This window comes from Mycetomoellerius zeteki, unplaced genomic scaffold (genome assembly GCF_001594055.1).
Source record: "Mycetomoellerius zeteki isolate Tzet28-1 unplaced genomic scaffold, Tzet1.0 scaffold58, whole genome shotgun sequence".
In the NCBI taxonomy this organism is placed as follows: Eukaryota; Metazoa; Arthropoda; class Insecta; order Hymenoptera; family Formicidae; genus Mycetomoellerius; species Mycetomoellerius zeteki.
The window spans coordinates 715,399-733,072 of NW_017257588.1; the positions used below are offsets into that span (position 1 = coordinate 715,399).

The window sequence follows — 17,674 nt, forward strand, 5'->3', positions numbered from 1 at the left end:
CAAAAAAGTGAAATTTCACTCCTTTAAAAATTCATTCTAAAAAGAGTGAAAATTGTCACTCTTTCAAGAAGTGAAATATTTTCACTTTTTTTAAGGGTGGTTGCATTTTCATTCCCTTGGAGTGAGATTTCATTGTAAGAAATTTAGAGAGAACCAAATCGATTCTGGATAGTTGCGATATCTTGTCTCTTGTCAGTCTCTTGTCAGTTACTGGAGAGACAGCGAACAATTAACTGAAAACTGCACGTATGGCATATCTCTCTCGATAATTAATTAACCGCATTTTTGCCATTCTTTTAGCCTGCTTCCTTCATTCCGTACAAATTTTTACTTGCACTTTTTGGAACGCTGATGCCTCTGTTTGCAGGTGAAAGGTAGCACGAAGCAAACGCCAAACAACCCGTGCGAGACCAAGTGCGGCGACAGCGGCTGCCACTGCGTCAGCAAGTCTCTGGGGAGCATGGACCACCTCCTGCTCGTCTCCGAGACCGGACACATTGTCACCTGTCTCTGTGGGAATTACCAGGTAAGCGCGCGAACTACGGAAAAACTTTATTCCGTGACCCCCGCGTCGAATGAGCCGTCTTGACGGAGCGGCCGTTTCCACGAGTACTTCCGCTCCTTGAATGCCGCGAGATAAAAGCTATTGTTATTACCGCAACTTTTATATCCTCCGCATTGTCACGCGAAAACGTACATTGTAACGGCGATGTCGTTAAAATATATCGCTTACGATACGCAATTTTCTGCGAATGGTTCCTTATGCTTATATCATATCGTTTCTTTCAGCGAGATAGTTCTTTTTTTTTCTCCTGAGAAAGAGAATTCGTTACATGCTGGACTTTCTTAAAAATCTGAAATATATTTTTGCTATTATCGATGAATTAATCATCATAAAGTAAGTCTCTGTGCGGGAAGATTGTGTATGGATTATTTGGGGAAAATTAATTTAATTTATAATATACACTACGTTATTAATGCTCGCATGAAATGTATATCAGTTTCATTAATATGGTTTCAACATTTACCATAATGTTGTGATTTAATCAATATGGATAAAAATTTTTAATTTACGATGTAGTAATCCGTGTTATTTTTAGTAAATTTTTAATATATGATCGTTACAACGAATGTATGTACCACTGGAAAAACGAAATGAAAAAGTGGCACGCATTCGAAAACACGCTCATGCGGACGTATCACTCTTTGAAATTTATATTTATCTAGAAAAATGTTCAACAGAAAATTGTCAACGCTAAATAATTTATTCAATGCAAAATGCATTTGGGACCAATCTCGCGCATACACCGCACAGCTGACCTGACTTTGACTCTATCCATATGATGATTATTAATAGACATATTATCAGATTACACCTGATCGAGTGTAATCGTTAGGGTGAGTCTATAAACGGTAATATGGTTTCGATTCGTGGGAGCATCATTTCATATTCAAATGATCGTTATTTCGACACATTGGGGCTATCATGCAAACAACAAGCTAAATCTGTGTAATTTAACAGTATAGGAGATTAAATCCGAAATCCGCGATTGATAATTAAGCGTATTGCCCAATTGTCAATAAGCCGTCGATATCGCTTCTTCCTGTGGTTAATATCTTAAATTATATTACTATTATCTCTTAGTATACATGATTTTCCGGTCCTTTACTACACACGATAGATCGGTTTCTGGTTAATTTTCACTTTTACAAATGTGTGTACAAAAATTACAAATATACAACAATTAAATGATTTTTACGTACCTGTTATTAACATCTTTAGAAAGTATTTGTCAGATTGTGTATTTAAAAAATTGTATATAAAAGTGTTATAACTAATTACTTGGTGTTTCTAGTGTTAAAAGAAAAAAGAAATGCGCTGGACACAAACGATCCAATCAAGTATACTAAGTGTTATGTGTACCATATTTTATCTCGGTTTTTTTATCGATATTATTTTCAATTTCTCAACGGTTATTTTTATAGTCCGCACTTTTTTTATTCTCTTAAATTGCTCACCATTTTCCACATCGTATCCCTCGACCCTCATTTCATCCGTCTAACGGGATCTATTATCGCGCAGGATTGGCTTCCGGTAGGCATTCGTAGCTGGACTCCGGTCTACATCGAGTGGTCCAGGTCGTCGAGGGCGGGCCTCAATTTCCACGCGGCCTACAAGTTTATCAATGACACTTACTGCGGCGATCACACAACGGCCGAGCCGGAAGGCGAGGTCAATGGCGGTGATCTGGCGAGCGCCGGGCTCAAGCTGAATCAGTATTACCAGCAGAAATGTACCTGGATCCTGGATTCACCGATCGACCGGCAACTCGTCATCGAAGTCAAGTCCACTCAGAGCCGTGAGTAGACCTTGTGTCTATATCTCTTCATTCGCAGAAGTTACTTCAATAAAACTTTGGTACTTATACAGTATTTTCACAATATCTTAAATATATTTAAATAAATTTCAAAGAATATATTTAAATATATATTTAAATATCATAAATATATTTAAAATATTATTCATGTATACCCTAGGCTTGACTCTAGATAGAAAATTCTAATCTGATAATAAACAACGTATATTTATTTACTTTACTCAATTTTTTGCATAGTTTTGTGTAAGAATATTTATAGTGATTTAATTTGGTACAATAATTACATGTGCTAACGATTTTTTACTTCAAAATCAAAGAAATGTAAGTTATTCTTGGAATTCGTTAACTCGCAGTTTTATATCTTGAAAGAAGAGTTGCGAGCAGTTTAATAGCACGAAAATGATTTATCTAAGAGTACCTAGCTACGTCTCTCTAGAGAGAACATTCGAACGATTTATCTTCGAGCGGCATTAAAAGAAAACAAAAAGCAACTGCGTTCCGAAGCGGCGTATCTTTCACAGATCTTGAACATTAAGAATCGTTACTATAACGCAATTAATTTTTTTGCTGTAACGAACCTGTTGATATTCTTATTAAACTTGTTTCGACTTAACAACGTCGCTCGCTATACATATTTTACAAGTGATTACATTTCGAAACTGTAATTATAGATATATTTCAATTTTATTATTTTTTGAAAGTCAATCATCGTATTAATGCGCTCTTTTTATCAACAAGGTCTCTTCAGAGGATTGAAAAATATTAAAAGAAAACAATTTTCAAGCTAAGATAGTGTCGCTTCGATATTTTATTGCAGTGAGATTATTATATATTGAGGACAACATTCTTTTCAAGTTGTTGTTATCCTTAACGATGTTCTCCGCTATCGCCTTCAGCTTTTATCTCGATAAGCACGAAATTCTAGTCTGCGTCTCGCAGTAGGATTCTATTCTCAAGAATTCTATCCGCAAAATTCTATTTCGATCCCAGTCGCGGGGCTCGAGAGAAAACAGAGATAGATCATCCTACACACGACGCGCCTTCGTCTCTGGCGACGACACGGCGAAATCTTCTCTCGATTGCTTTTCTTCCGAGACCGCCGGAATTTCTATCCGCGCCATTGGCTCCGCCACCGCCGTCGTTGCTGCCGTCGTCCGCGCCGTGGCGAACGCAAGGGTGAAAGTTGAGGAAGAATAAATCGGAGGGTGAGAGAACGTCGCGGCCGACCGAAGAGACAGAGGAGCGTGGGCGCGAAACGAATGGCAGTGGGTCGCGAGATTAAAGAGACCATCAGATTTACCACGACAACGGAAACTAAAGCTTTACCGTGTAGAAACCACGCTCTCTCTCTCTCTTTCTCTCTCTCTCTCTCACCCCCTTTTTTGCATCATTCTCTCTCCTTTTCACTCTTTTCCACCTTCGTTGCCTTTCCGCCTTTCCCATTTCTGCGGTACGTAAATCGTCATCTTACGAGCGCGACAAAGGCGACTATCTATCGCTTACATATTCGAACCTGGGAATATTACGATTGTTCCTCTCGGATGAAACGCAGCATGAAAAATATTATTCTCTCTGATGTAAGAATAGCTGCATTCATGGCTGAATTTACTTTTATTTCTGCGACTGTATGACGCCATCATCCCCTCCGAAACTGATCACTCAATGCTATCGGTTTTTTTTTTACTGCGCGATATTATTCGATATGATAATTTCAATTGATATATTTATCGATATGATAATTTCAATTGATTTATTTATTTATTTCAAGAGTATTCTTGCTTCCAATTTTTCCTGTTTTCTCTTGAAACTCTTGTATACGGCGATCGATCGATGCAACGGGATGTATATGTATTATACATATATGATAGCACAATGAATTGTGATCTGTACGTTCGTATAGGGAAATATCATTTATTGGATGTGGAAAATATCCTCCGCAATGTTTCAAGAAAATGGGGTTTTATTGGTTCAATATATATGAATGATGGAATATTGAACTCGAACAAGAAGCTTTGATTTATGCGGATAGATTACACGGATGAAATTCGATTGGAAAAAGGAAAAATTTCCATTCCACATGCTCCGTTTTCTTATGTCAACATCTTGGATACAATTACGACGCGCGCATTTTATTCACTAAAGGAGCGCAGCAATAAGTAACGAATGAATTATTGAATGAATTAATGAGGCTTCGTGCATTTCTATGAAACCGTTCCCGTTTTATGATTTTATGAACCGCCGTGAATCGAATTACTCCGGTGACGAGACATTCCATCCGTAACTTCACCATAGAAATGTCGCTGTCTCTCCGTTTCTTTCATCTTCTCATTTCTGCTTTCACTTCATAGCTTTTTCATTTTCTTTCTCCTTGCCATCTTATAGAACATTATAAGTAGAGTTGGAATCGTAACCAAAGCCCGGCAAACGTCGGCACCGGAAATGGTTTTAATATACCTCCCAAGCCGCGGTATCACCGTGGCTGTCACCGTGCTTCTTTCTTTCTATATTCTCTCCTCCTAGTTACACTTTTTACGAAATTTCATCTTCGAATGGTGCAATTTCTGGCCATGAAAAGTTTGCCATTGTTTTTCATATAGCAGTCAACAAGAATCCTGACAATAAACAGACCTATTAACCCTTTCATACATGCATATTACTCCCTGTGGAAAAAATAATTCTTGTATAGAAGATATAAGAAAGGAAAGCGTATAATATTTACTCGCACAATTGTTACGAGTTATAAATTATTTATATGCGTTTAAATAACGAGATTAATTATCGAATTACTTTGAAATAACTTTAATCCAAAAAATATAAATTCAAGAAAGGTATTTAATCTGACACAAATTAATTTAGAACAGAGATTCTTCTTCAGTGAGAAGAAGTTTGAGATTAATGACGGCATGTCTCGTAATGCTCTTTCTACTTATACACCGCCTAAGGATTCGTAATATCCGTAATATCTATGATTTATTTGGATATATTACGACACCTTCACAAACACACGTTCATGTTATGCCTGTACTTGACACAAAGACTAAAAGACACTACCATGTCTCTTTACTCGAATCATCGAGTTGATCGGAGGTACGATGATCATATTTAAAAAAACGGCAAGGACTCGATTTTATCAATGTAAGATTAACTTTAATTTCAGTTTAACTTACTATGTATTTATTTTTTAATTCTTACAATTAGAAGAAGATAAAGGATAAATTGAACCAGAATTAAAATTAATCTTACATTGGGGCTAAGTGGACGAAATTTTTAATAGACTCAGTCAATTGCTTGGATCATAGAATAAAAGCGTATTTATTTATTTTTTTTACGATAAATATCAAGAGGGATATTTCAACTTTTATGGGATAATATCGAGGTTTGTGTCGCCGTCTACTCTATGCAACGCTTCTTCTACTTAACAGGGCCCTGCACGGCGTGGAACCTGACAATACACGAGTATAGGAAGAACGGCGATCCCGCCGGAATTAGACTGCACACGTTCTGCTCGAGAGACACGCACAAGAATTTCACCCTGCCGTGGAAGATGAATACCGTAGTGGTTAGGTGAGTTTCTTACCCTGACGCTCGCTCTAGCCGATTAACCTGGCGAAAGTTCTGCCGTGATCTTGTCTATTAGGTACGTTTAACGACAGTTCCGCGACAGTTTCGACGAAGGAGATTATGACTCGGTTGGCTGAAATATAACAGCGTTTTACTGGTGTACGCGATCGAACCCGTGCTCCGTATGTACTACATAAAACCACGGTGGATTAATGCTCGCGTGATTCGTTACTGTCGTCTCGCACGAAGAAATTATCCACTGATTAACAATCGGCCATCATTCATCTCGCCTTACGACGGCAATCTCAACCGCGGCACATTACTCCCTTTATTCCATAATCTGCGCGATATGAAGAAAAATATGCTTAACAGCAGTTTCTTCTGAGTATTTTCTCAATGACTTTGGCAGTAACCAATTGGCATTCGAATAGAAAAATTACAGTCATTTTTATCTCTTTTATTGGAATAATAGTTTATCTGGAATAAATCTGAGAAATTAGAAGAAAAAAATATAAAAAGGAGTTATCGCTATTGTATACCGAAATTTTGATGTCAAATTGCTTTTACGCATTGATTCACATTGTCTATAAAATTATATTACCATCTATATAAAATTATAACTATTGAATATATTAAATAACAAAATTAATTATTAAATTACTTTAAAACAACTCTGAGCCAAAATAAATAATAATTCAAGAAAAGTATTTAAAGTTTGAAGCAAATAGTAAATTTAAAAGTTTAATTTTGTAAGCAATTTATTGCTAATGTTTCATCTTACCTGAAGTGTAGTTATATCTATATTTTTATGTAATTTCACTCATACTTCTATGTCATTTCACTCATACTTCAATAAAATTATTATTATCATCATCCTTATATAATCGCCAGTCATCATCTTCAACTTTTAATGTCTTACATTGTATTTACGGAAAAGATATTTTGAAATATAAAAAAATCATAGCCGACGTCTTCACATTGAAAAATATAAGCAATTTCAAATAAACCACGTAATATTCGTTAAGAAAAGAGCAAAGCTCTGAGCTTATGAATGAGAAATATTATCATCGCATTGAGGTAAAATTTGATCTGCATATTTTCAGACTGCAGGCCCTTGGGAGGACAGCCCCGCAGTATACGATGAGATGGCGAAGTCAGACGGTGATCGCCAACACTCGTAAAAGCGGACCATCGCCAGCCCCGAACTGGCACGTAGTGCGCTCCTCGAGTGAGGCTGAGCCGCGGGGAACGGCCCTCGTCCTCGTCCTCGTGTTCGCGATTCTACTCGCCCGCCCGTTCAACTGTTGAGACTGTTAAGCTCGGGGAAGCTCGCGTTAATGCACACACTGTTCCTGTTAATCGAAAACCGCGAAGCCCACGTTATTGTCTCACGTGTATATAAACGGTAAGGACTCATGCCGGTCCTCGTTTTACGTCACTCGATGTGAGATATTTTAAGAAAAAATGGCACATTCCGGCACCCTCCCTCGATCGGCATCGAGATTTCGCGGGCTGGCTCGTTAATCCCCCGCTGCATAATTATCATGAGAGAAATATTTTAGGATGCGAAAAAGGACGCGTCGCGCGATGCAGGGGATAAATACCCTGACGAAATTTTAACTGATCTCTGTTATATTTTTCTCTACAATACACTCTACAATATATGATCTAATTATTCGCGCGGTGCGAATGGAGAGCTAACGAGCCAGAGTTTACCGCTCTCCGATCGAATCATATGCATATATATACATATTATACACACACAAAATACACACACAAAACACACGTACATATACGTCGGAATTAAATAAAGTGATCAGCACGTTTAATAAGCGATTAGTTCGCACAACCGACTGTCATTTGATCTAAAGAAACGGATCTGTGAAGTCTTTAGATCATCCACTTCTCATCCGATTAATTTGAAACTTTTTATATTCTCTATGCAAATAAATAATGAAAGTTGTTTCAAGATTTTTCATTGCTCTATTCCTCACATTTCATCGTTGTTTTATTACATTGCATTGCAATATATAAAATATTATTCTTTAATATTATTCTTCAACATATATTCTATCTATATTTAATGTATATATTTTCTATTTCTTTTATTCATATTCTTTATTATATAAAATATTATCTTTTAATATTTTATTGTAGAATATAGGCATCTTATTTTACAAAATGTTTTTTATAAACTAACTGTTAAATTTTATTAAAACTATAAGATTCTATTAAAACATCGCGATTTCTCCGATTTTTTAAAATATCGCGTATTATTTCCCATTATATTTTCACGATTTTCACAGATTTTTCAACTTTTATTTAAAACATTATTAATGTCAGCGCAGTGGCATGTGTATATATTATACATATATAAAGCAGATTAACATGCAAGAACGCGATGCACGGATTTGAAGTAGCGAGAATCACACGAGTCACCTCTCTCACGCGAATGCCAAATTACACGTGTAAGAGATTACAACCAACGGTATATAGCGACATATGTACATAGATAGCGGCGTTGATAGAATTTGTACAGAACACAATTAATTGTCTACCCTAAGTCTAAGGATTATTGTAAAGTAACAATAAGATAATCTTACGCGGCTCCGAAACGAAGGAAGAGAGAATGTATTTTAACGAACGAGCTTCGCGTGCCCGAAGGCACTTCGCGATTTATTGTTATACGTTTTGTCAGCCGAACGGGATGCCTTTATCTTGACGAAGTTATTGATTCATATTATCTTTCTCCCTCTCGAAAGAGAAAGAAATAGAGAGATCTACAATTGAAAACTGACATCAAACATCCATTCTCCAAGTGTTTTACGATAGGGCGCGCCGAGTCACTGGCAAACTCATGATTGATTATTATACCGGAGTAAACAAGAAATGAAAAAATAAATGCTAGGTCGTAAATATTTAATGTACGCCATTCACCAAAATGCCAGCCAGTAAAACCAGATCGCAGATCGCGTACTTCGGTTGTACAATAGTGCGAGAATATTTCTACGATTTTCCATTGATTTTATAATAATCCACGAAAGATCGTTTTACATTTAACTAAGTATAATGTAATATAACGTGTTGGCCTAAGTAAGGATACTAGTCATTCTTTGCATTTTCTCTGAAAAGATCTTTTTATCTCTAATATAATTGTTATTATGTAGTACAAAGAAATTTGTATTATGTTTCATTGCGTATCATTCTTGATAAATTCTAATTTTTTTATGTACATGTACATGATCTCGTTTTGAAAAAACATATATATAGTATATATACTTAGCTTGCGAGCTAAACACTTTCCATCATCTCGTTGAGCAAGACAGATAGAAAAAAAAAAACTGACGCTAGACAGTTAATTACTGCTGGGCAGAGCATCTATTCTTTTTCGCATCGTTTCAACAAGAGAGAAAAGTGTTTAGCTCACGAGTTTTTAAACAACCCTTATATATAATATCGAAATTTTTCTATTTAATATCAAAGTTACGGTTTAAATTCCTAGAAAATAGCTCATTAATACATTAATTTGTATGAATTTTTGTTATTATAACTATCGATACATTATGATTCATATCGGGAGTTTTTGTCTGAGAATGTTTACTGCTCTTCTAACAAACCGAATTACCTTTATATACTAAACTAATTGAATTCATGTTTAGCGATATAACACAGAACATTCATATTGTGATTATGTTATAATTTGTAAGATAAGCATAACCATGTCGAAGAACCTCGTCAAAACAGATATGAAAGTCCGTACCTACTTAACTGTCACAAAACCGACTAACGTTGAATGAGAACGAAATCCAAGGCACAGCAATACACAATAATTATATAAAAAGTGTAGACGTGAGAAAAATTAATTTTCCAAACGGAAATACGATAAATGCCACACGTTTTTGTGTTCATGCAATATTCTCACATTTGTAGAAATTGTGTTCACTGCGCATTTATATAATAGCTGGCTTTTCGTCTGAAAAGCATACCGATTTTACACAAACGTGCGATCTACGGAAGAAAAATACGTGTTACATGTACATGTATTAGCCGCGTATATAAAAATATATATATAAGCCACAATAAATAGTCAATTGTTTCATATAAAGTCTAAATAAAGTAAAATGAAACACTAATTGTCCTTTGTTTAGTTTCAGGCTAGTTCTCATAGTGAGAAATTTTTTTAGATTATATGCTCAATTTTAAAAATACAGAAAATAAAAAAGTGACATATTGAATAGCAAAGCAAGAAAAAGAGATGGATAAAAATTGCGGTTGCTTTCAGTGCCGTATTAGTGAAAAAGGTAATTACATTTTAATAATTACAATTATAGTCTAATTATGAATATTCGGTTCAATAAAAATATATAAACATATTTTTTAATTAATAAGCAATATTCTACATTTTATAACATTTCTTTTATTACGGATTCATTTCACGTCTCAGTAATGTACAACAATATTAAATACATTACTACATTAATGAAGTATTAAAGTAATTCAATAATCGTAGTTTTGTCAATTGCGTGAAAGTAAAACAATTAGAATTCACAGTTAATTAAATTAACATACATGTGTCATTAAGTCTCTTATACACAAAATCTTTTTAAAAAATATATTTAAATATGTTGTGTTTATGTCATATTTGCTCGTTTTTAATTTCATGGAACTGATTACGAAAAAGCACAAGATAGATATAGCATCATCAAATTAAACTTGTAAGTATTATAATTAAAATCCCATTCTCATTATTTTTAAATATTAAAATCTGCAATGTACTCAAAATAAATTACTAATATATAAAACTTATATATCATGTACATGCTCACGCGACACTCTATTTTTATCACGAAAAAAATACGATTATCACGAATATTTTTTATATTATTAATATATTAATTTGTGAGTAGATTCATTATGAAAAACTATGATATTATGAATATGAGAATATCACACATATAATAAATATAGCTTCATTAAAAAAGAACATAATTTATTCACATGTAAGTATGAACGTAATCTACATACATAATGTGTGTAGCTACATATGTGTATATATTATATAGTAAAAACGTACGAGATAAACATTAAAAGTAACATATTTTAATAGATATTATTTAAAGATTTTAATAAGTATAGTTTGACGTAAAAGAAGAGGGAATACGAGGAGATCGAGATATATATATATATAATTAATAATTAATAATATATGGGGATAAAAAGTAATTGGCTCTAAGTAACATCGTTTCATTTTTCTAAACGATTATGATATATAATAAAATATATACAATTGCGTTAAATTCGAGATTACATTAAAAACAAGTAAAACGTATATATTATTATATATTCACATATAGACATAAAAATTTCAAGTATTATTTTGAAAAGGAGTTAAATTTTAACTCCGTAATAACAGCGCTGTGGCATACAATGTTCAATTAATGCATCTATATCATAATATAGTAACACAACTTGATTAAAATTCATAATATATCAACTATCGTGCACGCACGCGTTTATACATTAACAATCAATAATCGGACAATATTTTAAAACTCGTCCATCAGAATCTAAAAATTCAAAAAATTTTTCCTATACATATTAGATAGAGTCCATTGATCCCTATTAATTACCATGTTTTCGTTAATTATGTTGATAATATCCGATTATAATCGTGAACAATTAAACCAACAATCTGATATCCCAAATGCAACTTTAATTTTTCAATTATGCATATATCTCTTCTAACCGCGCATTTATATATCTTCATTAACAATTTATCAATCTAAATATTGCAGGATACAAATTTCAACGATTTTTACGAAATTAAAATTTGAGCGTTTTATTATTACGAAATTAGATATGTACTTTCACTAAAGCATACATTTTTTTTATAATAATTCTATATGTTCTATCACATCTGTATACAAAATAAGAAAATAATCATTAGTGCAATCGTAAAGAACGTGATTCTAACAAAAAAAGGAATTATTCTGAACTAAAAGAAAAATCTAACTATATATAATTAAACATATAATACAGACAATCTGTACAATTTCAGAAATATATTGTTAATCGTATATTTCTAGTTTTAAAACTCTTTATTATTTACCAAAAGAAAATTCGCATAACACAACCATGGCTTGAATAATGCAAAAGAGAATATAAAATTTATAAATGTAAAGACAGTGCTATAATCTATATTTAATATATCCATTTGGATACATATAAATATTAAAACAACAAAACTAAAACGTAATATAGTGATCACATAAAAACAAAAATATTCTAAAAGTTATTAGAATATTATCTTACAATGTTTTAGTAATTGGAAGTTTTAAGTAATTTATCTATTCTAATATATCAATAGATACGGTTAATTTCTCTATATATGCATAACAATATTCACACATCAATAGACAATGCAATTTACGGTATTCGAGTTCCTTAATCAGTGACCGATAAATTGGACCAAGAGACTTTACAGTAAAAGGATAATTATCTTAATGCTCTAAGCGTATTTTACTTTCATTAAAATTAGGAACAAAACCGTAAAAATGCCTCAGATTACCCATTTGGTATGTTCTCATATTTTTAAATGCCAGTTAAGAACACACGAATATCTTTACGTATGTACTGTCTTGGAGTATCAAACTGAGATTCGTCCAGAATAAAAAGAAAACTATAAAACATATGTCTTAAATTTACGTGGGTATATTATGCAATATTGCAGAAGCAGAATTCAGAAGGCCTAGCCGCTGCTTCTGCTTTCGTTGCTCCGTCATCTATTAAGAAGAAAGAAAATTATATGATTTATATTTAATGTCATTTGATTGTTCAATTTCTTGGATATTTTCGTTAATCTTCGAAGTAATTTGAAGAATTAGTGATTATTACCTGATCACGAAGCTCCGTAAGTTGTTGGGACAGACATCTAACTAACATCTGTGTAGATTCTAATTGTGACTGCAGACTCCTTAATTCCACTTGTTCTCCTTCACCTTCGTCCGCCGCTAATGACTTGGCTCTCAATCTCGGGAACCATTCCAGATTCCGATCCTGTGAAAGTACATAGAGCTTAAAGGTATAAGCATCGCCCAAGTTTTTCAAGCTCTATGAACTATTACCTTAACCATGGCATAAACATACGACTCCGGACCCGTGAATTCTGTCGGGTCCTTCACTTTCACCAAGACAATGAAATAGAGATAATGCCACATGTTATGTTCGTGTTTTATGTGTTCCTCAAAGGAAACTGTTTTGTTATCGAAAGCCGATCTGTTCAAGCCTACACAATAAAAAAAAATTCAATATAAGATCGTAAAATATGCTATATCTTATAATATGTGAAAGTTATAAAATCAATAAATAATTACCACAAATAAAACAAGTATTTTTCAAAATTAATTCTTTCTGTTGTTTCTCCGATCTAAGATCCGCAAATGTATCAATAATTACACCAAAGATGAGATTCAGAACGATAATTATTACAATGAAGAAGAATAGTAAATCATATACGACTCTTGCAACAAACAAAGGTTCCTGAAATATAACACAAATTTTTATGAGATAAGTTTACCATTATTATCTTCGTATCTGTTCGTATTCTGAATATCTTTGTACTTACAACGCTGGAAGGTGCTCGCAGAATATCTCCTATTCCACCACCATTCCTCAATCCTTGATTTAACGTAGTAACGATGCACATGACGAGTGAGTCACATGTTCGTTCTTTTAACTCCCCGCCGACATTAACTATTTCAGGTTTATTCTCTCGTACATTTGCTGAATTATTAATTTATTTTAATACATTTCCACATTCAGATAAAATTATATTATTGCAATATATATATGTATATATCTACCTTCGCTAGCATAACGTGATATAGTCTCCGTAGCTTCACAGTTTTCTTTGCTGCCAGCGCTACAAGTATTCGCGATTTTCTGCTCAATGGAAGCTATAAAAAAAATAATTTTTGAATAAATGTATGTTAAAAAAAATGAAGTACCTATATATAAAACTAACAGATTGAACTTACATATAATCTCCTCGTCCACAGGAACAAGGAAGTCGTCTTTGAAAAACATAAAACCAATAATGGAAAACATATAAACTAAAATCAAGGCGAGCACAGCCGTGAGTATAATAGATCTTCCATTTCGAGTTACAGATTTTATTACATTGAGCAAAGTCTCCTCGCGATAGACTACATCGAAGAGCTGAAAAGAATAACAATATTATAATTCTGCACATGTTGTGAAAAAAATACAAATCAGTCACTTCGTTACTTACTAAAACCGAATAGAAAAATGGATGCATAAAAATGCCCAGAACACAAAATGTTACATATGACATATGGTACAAAAGTTCGATATTTGTTATTATTTGCTCTACGCTTCTAGTCAGGGTACCCTGATTGCCTATAATACTTATAAGATGTACACCTTTTAATGTAATCTGCAACATATAATTATGATGCATCAATGAATAAAGGTAATGCATATTATAATTATACAAACGTATTTGAGTTTTATACGTCTTTACCGTAACAAAACCGAGCAGCCACAATGTCGGTTCTGGACCCACGGAAAAAATCAATCGCAATATCGTTGACGCAACAAATGTACGTATACCGGACTCCCTTGGCAGCGTAATAACGATAGCAGCAGATGCAAGCATGACTGTCCAAATTAAAGCTGATAGATGATAACTGAGTTCTAAAATAAAACAAAGACAGATATCATTGATTATTTCTTAAGGTATGATATCCAAGAGATTTGAACCTCATTAATTATAAAACTTACTAGGCACAGAATCCACAAACGGATAGAAAAACGCTACAATAAGATTTATAAGAACGGCGCAATTGAATAAAATGTTACTCCATAACGACATATAACTGCTCATCCAGAACAACATTGGTTGACCTATTATAAATAAGAATTTATATTATATAATTTATATTATATTATCTAATAATACAAAATCATATAATATTTCAATTTATTTAATTAGGGGTACCTCTAAGCTTTTTTTGCCACTTCATTTCATTAAACATGTCTTCCGTTCTCTCGAAGAAATCGGAAACTTTTGATCCTTGATCATCTCGCTCTGTAGTGTTCAACACTCTTATTTTTGTATCCATAGTTATAAGTTCACAAATTTCCGGTATCGGGAAGACAATTTGTTCAAGTGTTCTATCGTGTCTTACAATCTGAAATATAAAAATGTTGATAAAGCATGTTACTTATCAAAACAAATTCTATCTTTATTTATTTTTACAAAAACCACAGCACCTCTATTTGAGCTGTATGAGACGCATAATATTCTAGTGCTTTGTTAATTTTTGGATCCGCATTATTCTGTTCTGACGGCTTCAACATCACTGCTAATTCTTTGTTGTGTTGCGCTAATTGATGACACAAAATATAGATATTATGCCCAACCTACAATAAAAAAAAGTACATGGAATAGATTAAATTTACTCTTGTTTATCGTAAAATATATAATATTATTCCTTACTTCTTTGGGCGATACTCCTTCTTCTGCATTCGTCGAGGAATCGTCGATATCGCTGGAGTCATCTAACGATTCCTGATGAAAAGCTTTGCATGCTACATCTACGAGCTGTTTCGGATTCATATTGTACATAATTCTTTCAGCGTTCTCGCTATCACCTCTACTTTCCATAATTGCTAACAATAATTTACTGGCATTATTTTTTAATTCCAGTACCAGATCCATTCTAGTCTTTCCCAAAGGATTGATATCGTTCAATATCAATGCCGTTATAATATCTAAGCCGTTAGACTCATGTGTGGCGATGCAATTTTGATTATCATGGCATGGTCCTTGACAGTATTCCGTCAATGTTTCTAAAGTTTGATTGATCAGCGCTACATTATATTCATTAATGTAGAGGCCAAGAAGGCCCAATCCACCGGTAGTAGAGCCACAAATGCAATCCAAAAACATGAGCGTTTCCGACACAAGGTTAAAGTTCGTTTTATTATTTTGATTTCTTAGGAAACTCTATAAAAGAACGAAGATATTTATTAATATCGCGAAATGTGTCATAATGAAAATATAAATTCTGATCAGATAATAGCACCTGTAATTCTCTATTATGATTCTCACAGAGCAACTGCAAGAAACGCAGAATTGGTTGCATCACCAAGACTTTAGGACTCAATTGACCCTCTTCCTTCTCGGCACCAGACGAATTGCCACTTTTATTTCTGTCTGACTTTTCGCTTAGATCATCTAACGCATTATTTGCCGCATCTTCGCCAGGTGCAATACCATTGCGCATGTTTGCATACGCCTGTGCATTGGACGTCGCGACCTGATTCAACTCCTCGTGCAGCTCATCGGTTATTACCATTCCATTAGGTTTTCCTGCATATGTATGATAAACGCTTAATGAATTTATTATGTACAGAATTATTTAGAATATATATATATTTACAAAAATGCATAATAGAAAAACACCAATTAAATAAAGAATTATAGTTTAGTGTATTACTACTAGTATTTATTTTATCTTATACCTGATCCACGTTTTCGCGATAATTTGTCAACCTCTTTGCCTTCCTTATCCTCATGTGCTTTCGCTGCCATGTCAGATGTATTTACTGTCACGGTAGATTTAATCTCTTGCTGAGAATCTTTCATTTTATCGTAAAATACCTGTGTAGGAAATAATAATGTAAAATACATGCATATTATAAAATTGTGAGACTAACGTACCTTGAAGAATGATTGACTTAAATCGGCACCCATTAATTTATTAAATATACTCCTTTGTATAATAGGATTTCCACCTTCCAAGAGCGCGATACCTAATTCCACGACTTCTACAAATATGCTCGGAGAGTGTACACTCTTAATTACCAATTCTACCACTAAATCTGAAGCACCTTCATGATCAAGATGAGTTTGCACATCATGCAATGTTCTACCAGCTCGACTTAATATCTTTGCTGTAAATATAGCAATTATTAGTTTGCTATTAGATATCCAAATAATAAAATGTAGTATAGAAATAGTATCTTACGACCTACCTCCTGGACCGTGAGTAATAGTCGCGCTACGGGATACTCCAATATCGACATTCTCCGGATTTTGTATAAAACTTTTGCCGAAATAACGAGTCAAAAGATTATTTCTCAATGCGTCTCCCTACGGAAAAAAGAAGTATTTAACGCCAACATTTTGTTACACGTTTGAAATCAGAATGATGTACCAATACATAGTGCACAACATTAATAAAAAAAAAAAGAAATCTAGAATACAGATATTCCTCTTCATATATTCACAAACGGTTCTATATTGCAAATAATATCTATGCACGGATTTGAATCGTATATTTACAAAATCGGTGCTTTATGTGCTTATAGGTGTGAGAAATACCTTGTGCAATTTAGGATGCGTGTAGGAAAAAATTTCATTATATCACTGACATAAAATTTGTAACTTGAGACAAAATAAAGCACAATATGAGAGAAAAAGGTAAACGTTAATGTAACTGTAAATAACATTCACATATTTGTACATTAACAATTGGTGAAGATTCATATGAAAATCGAAGACTTCAGATAATAAGTAATTAAATTGATGTGAAGGTGTAAGATTGTATTCACATATATAAAAGTGTAATCCTGGGTTAAAGCACATAAGAGTGAATAATAGCAACACACATATTTTGAATATGCATACAACGATATTTTAATATACC

The 17,674-nt window shown here is 33.5% G+C and overlaps 2 protein-coding genes across 13 annotated transcripts in view; one reads left to right on the top strand and one right to left on the bottom strand.

Moving 5' to 3' along the window:
- The window catches only part of LOC108728164 (uncharacterized), a 273,603-nt gene extending 265,649 nt beyond the window's left edge, over positions 1-7,954 (top strand). For all 3 annotated transcript variants that reach the window (XM_018456583.1, XM_018456584.1, XM_018456582.1), the window contains 4 exons: positions 368-526; positions 2,084-2,360; positions 5,801-5,942; positions 7,043-7,954. In XM_018456583.1, coding sequence (XP_018312085.1) covers positions 368-526; positions 2,084-2,360; positions 5,801-5,942; positions 7,043-7,247 — 783 coding nt within the window. In that variant the 3' untranslated portion in view covers positions 7,248-7,954. The remainder of the gene's footprint in view (positions 1-367; positions 527-2,083; positions 2,361-5,800; positions 5,943-7,042) is intronic.
- Positions 7,955-12,245: 4,291 nt separating this feature from the next.
- The window catches only part of LOC108728144 (Inositol 1,4,5,-trisphosphate receptor), a 52,012-nt gene continuing 46,583 nt past the window's right edge, over positions 12,246-17,674 (bottom strand). For 4 of the 10 annotated variants that reach the window (XM_018456539.1, XM_018456540.1, XM_018456541.1 and 1 more), the window contains exons 30-46: positions 17,001-17,118; positions 16,687-16,919; positions 16,488-16,626; positions 16,049-16,335; positions 15,460-15,969; positions 15,234-15,383; positions 14,959-15,151; positions 14,742-14,864; positions 14,482-14,654; positions 14,230-14,394; positions 13,976-14,156; positions 13,802-13,894; positions 13,564-13,721; positions 13,313-13,478; positions 13,064-13,224; positions 12,834-12,995; positions 12,247-12,721 (exon numbers count right to left, since the gene is read on the bottom strand). In XM_018456539.1, coding sequence (XP_018312041.1) covers positions 12,641-12,721; positions 12,834-12,995; positions 13,064-13,224; positions 13,313-13,478; positions 13,564-13,721; positions 13,802-13,894; positions 13,976-14,156; positions 14,230-14,394; positions 14,482-14,654; positions 14,742-14,864; positions 14,959-15,151; positions 15,234-15,383; positions 15,460-15,969; positions 16,049-16,335; positions 16,488-16,626; positions 16,687-16,919; positions 17,001-17,118 — 3,093 coding nt within the window. In that variant the 3' untranslated portion in view covers positions 12,247-12,640. Of the gene's footprint in view, positions 12,722-12,833; positions 12,996-13,063; positions 13,225-13,312; positions 13,479-13,563; positions 13,722-13,801; positions 13,895-13,975; positions 14,157-14,229; positions 14,395-14,481; positions 14,655-14,741; positions 14,865-14,958; positions 15,152-15,233; positions 15,384-15,459; positions 15,970-16,048; positions 16,336-16,487; positions 16,627-16,686; positions 16,920-17,000; positions 17,119-17,674 lie in introns of all 10 variants that reach the window. The other 6 variants (XM_018456544.1, XM_018456543.1, XM_018456542.1 and 3 more) reach the window with 3 other exon arrangements.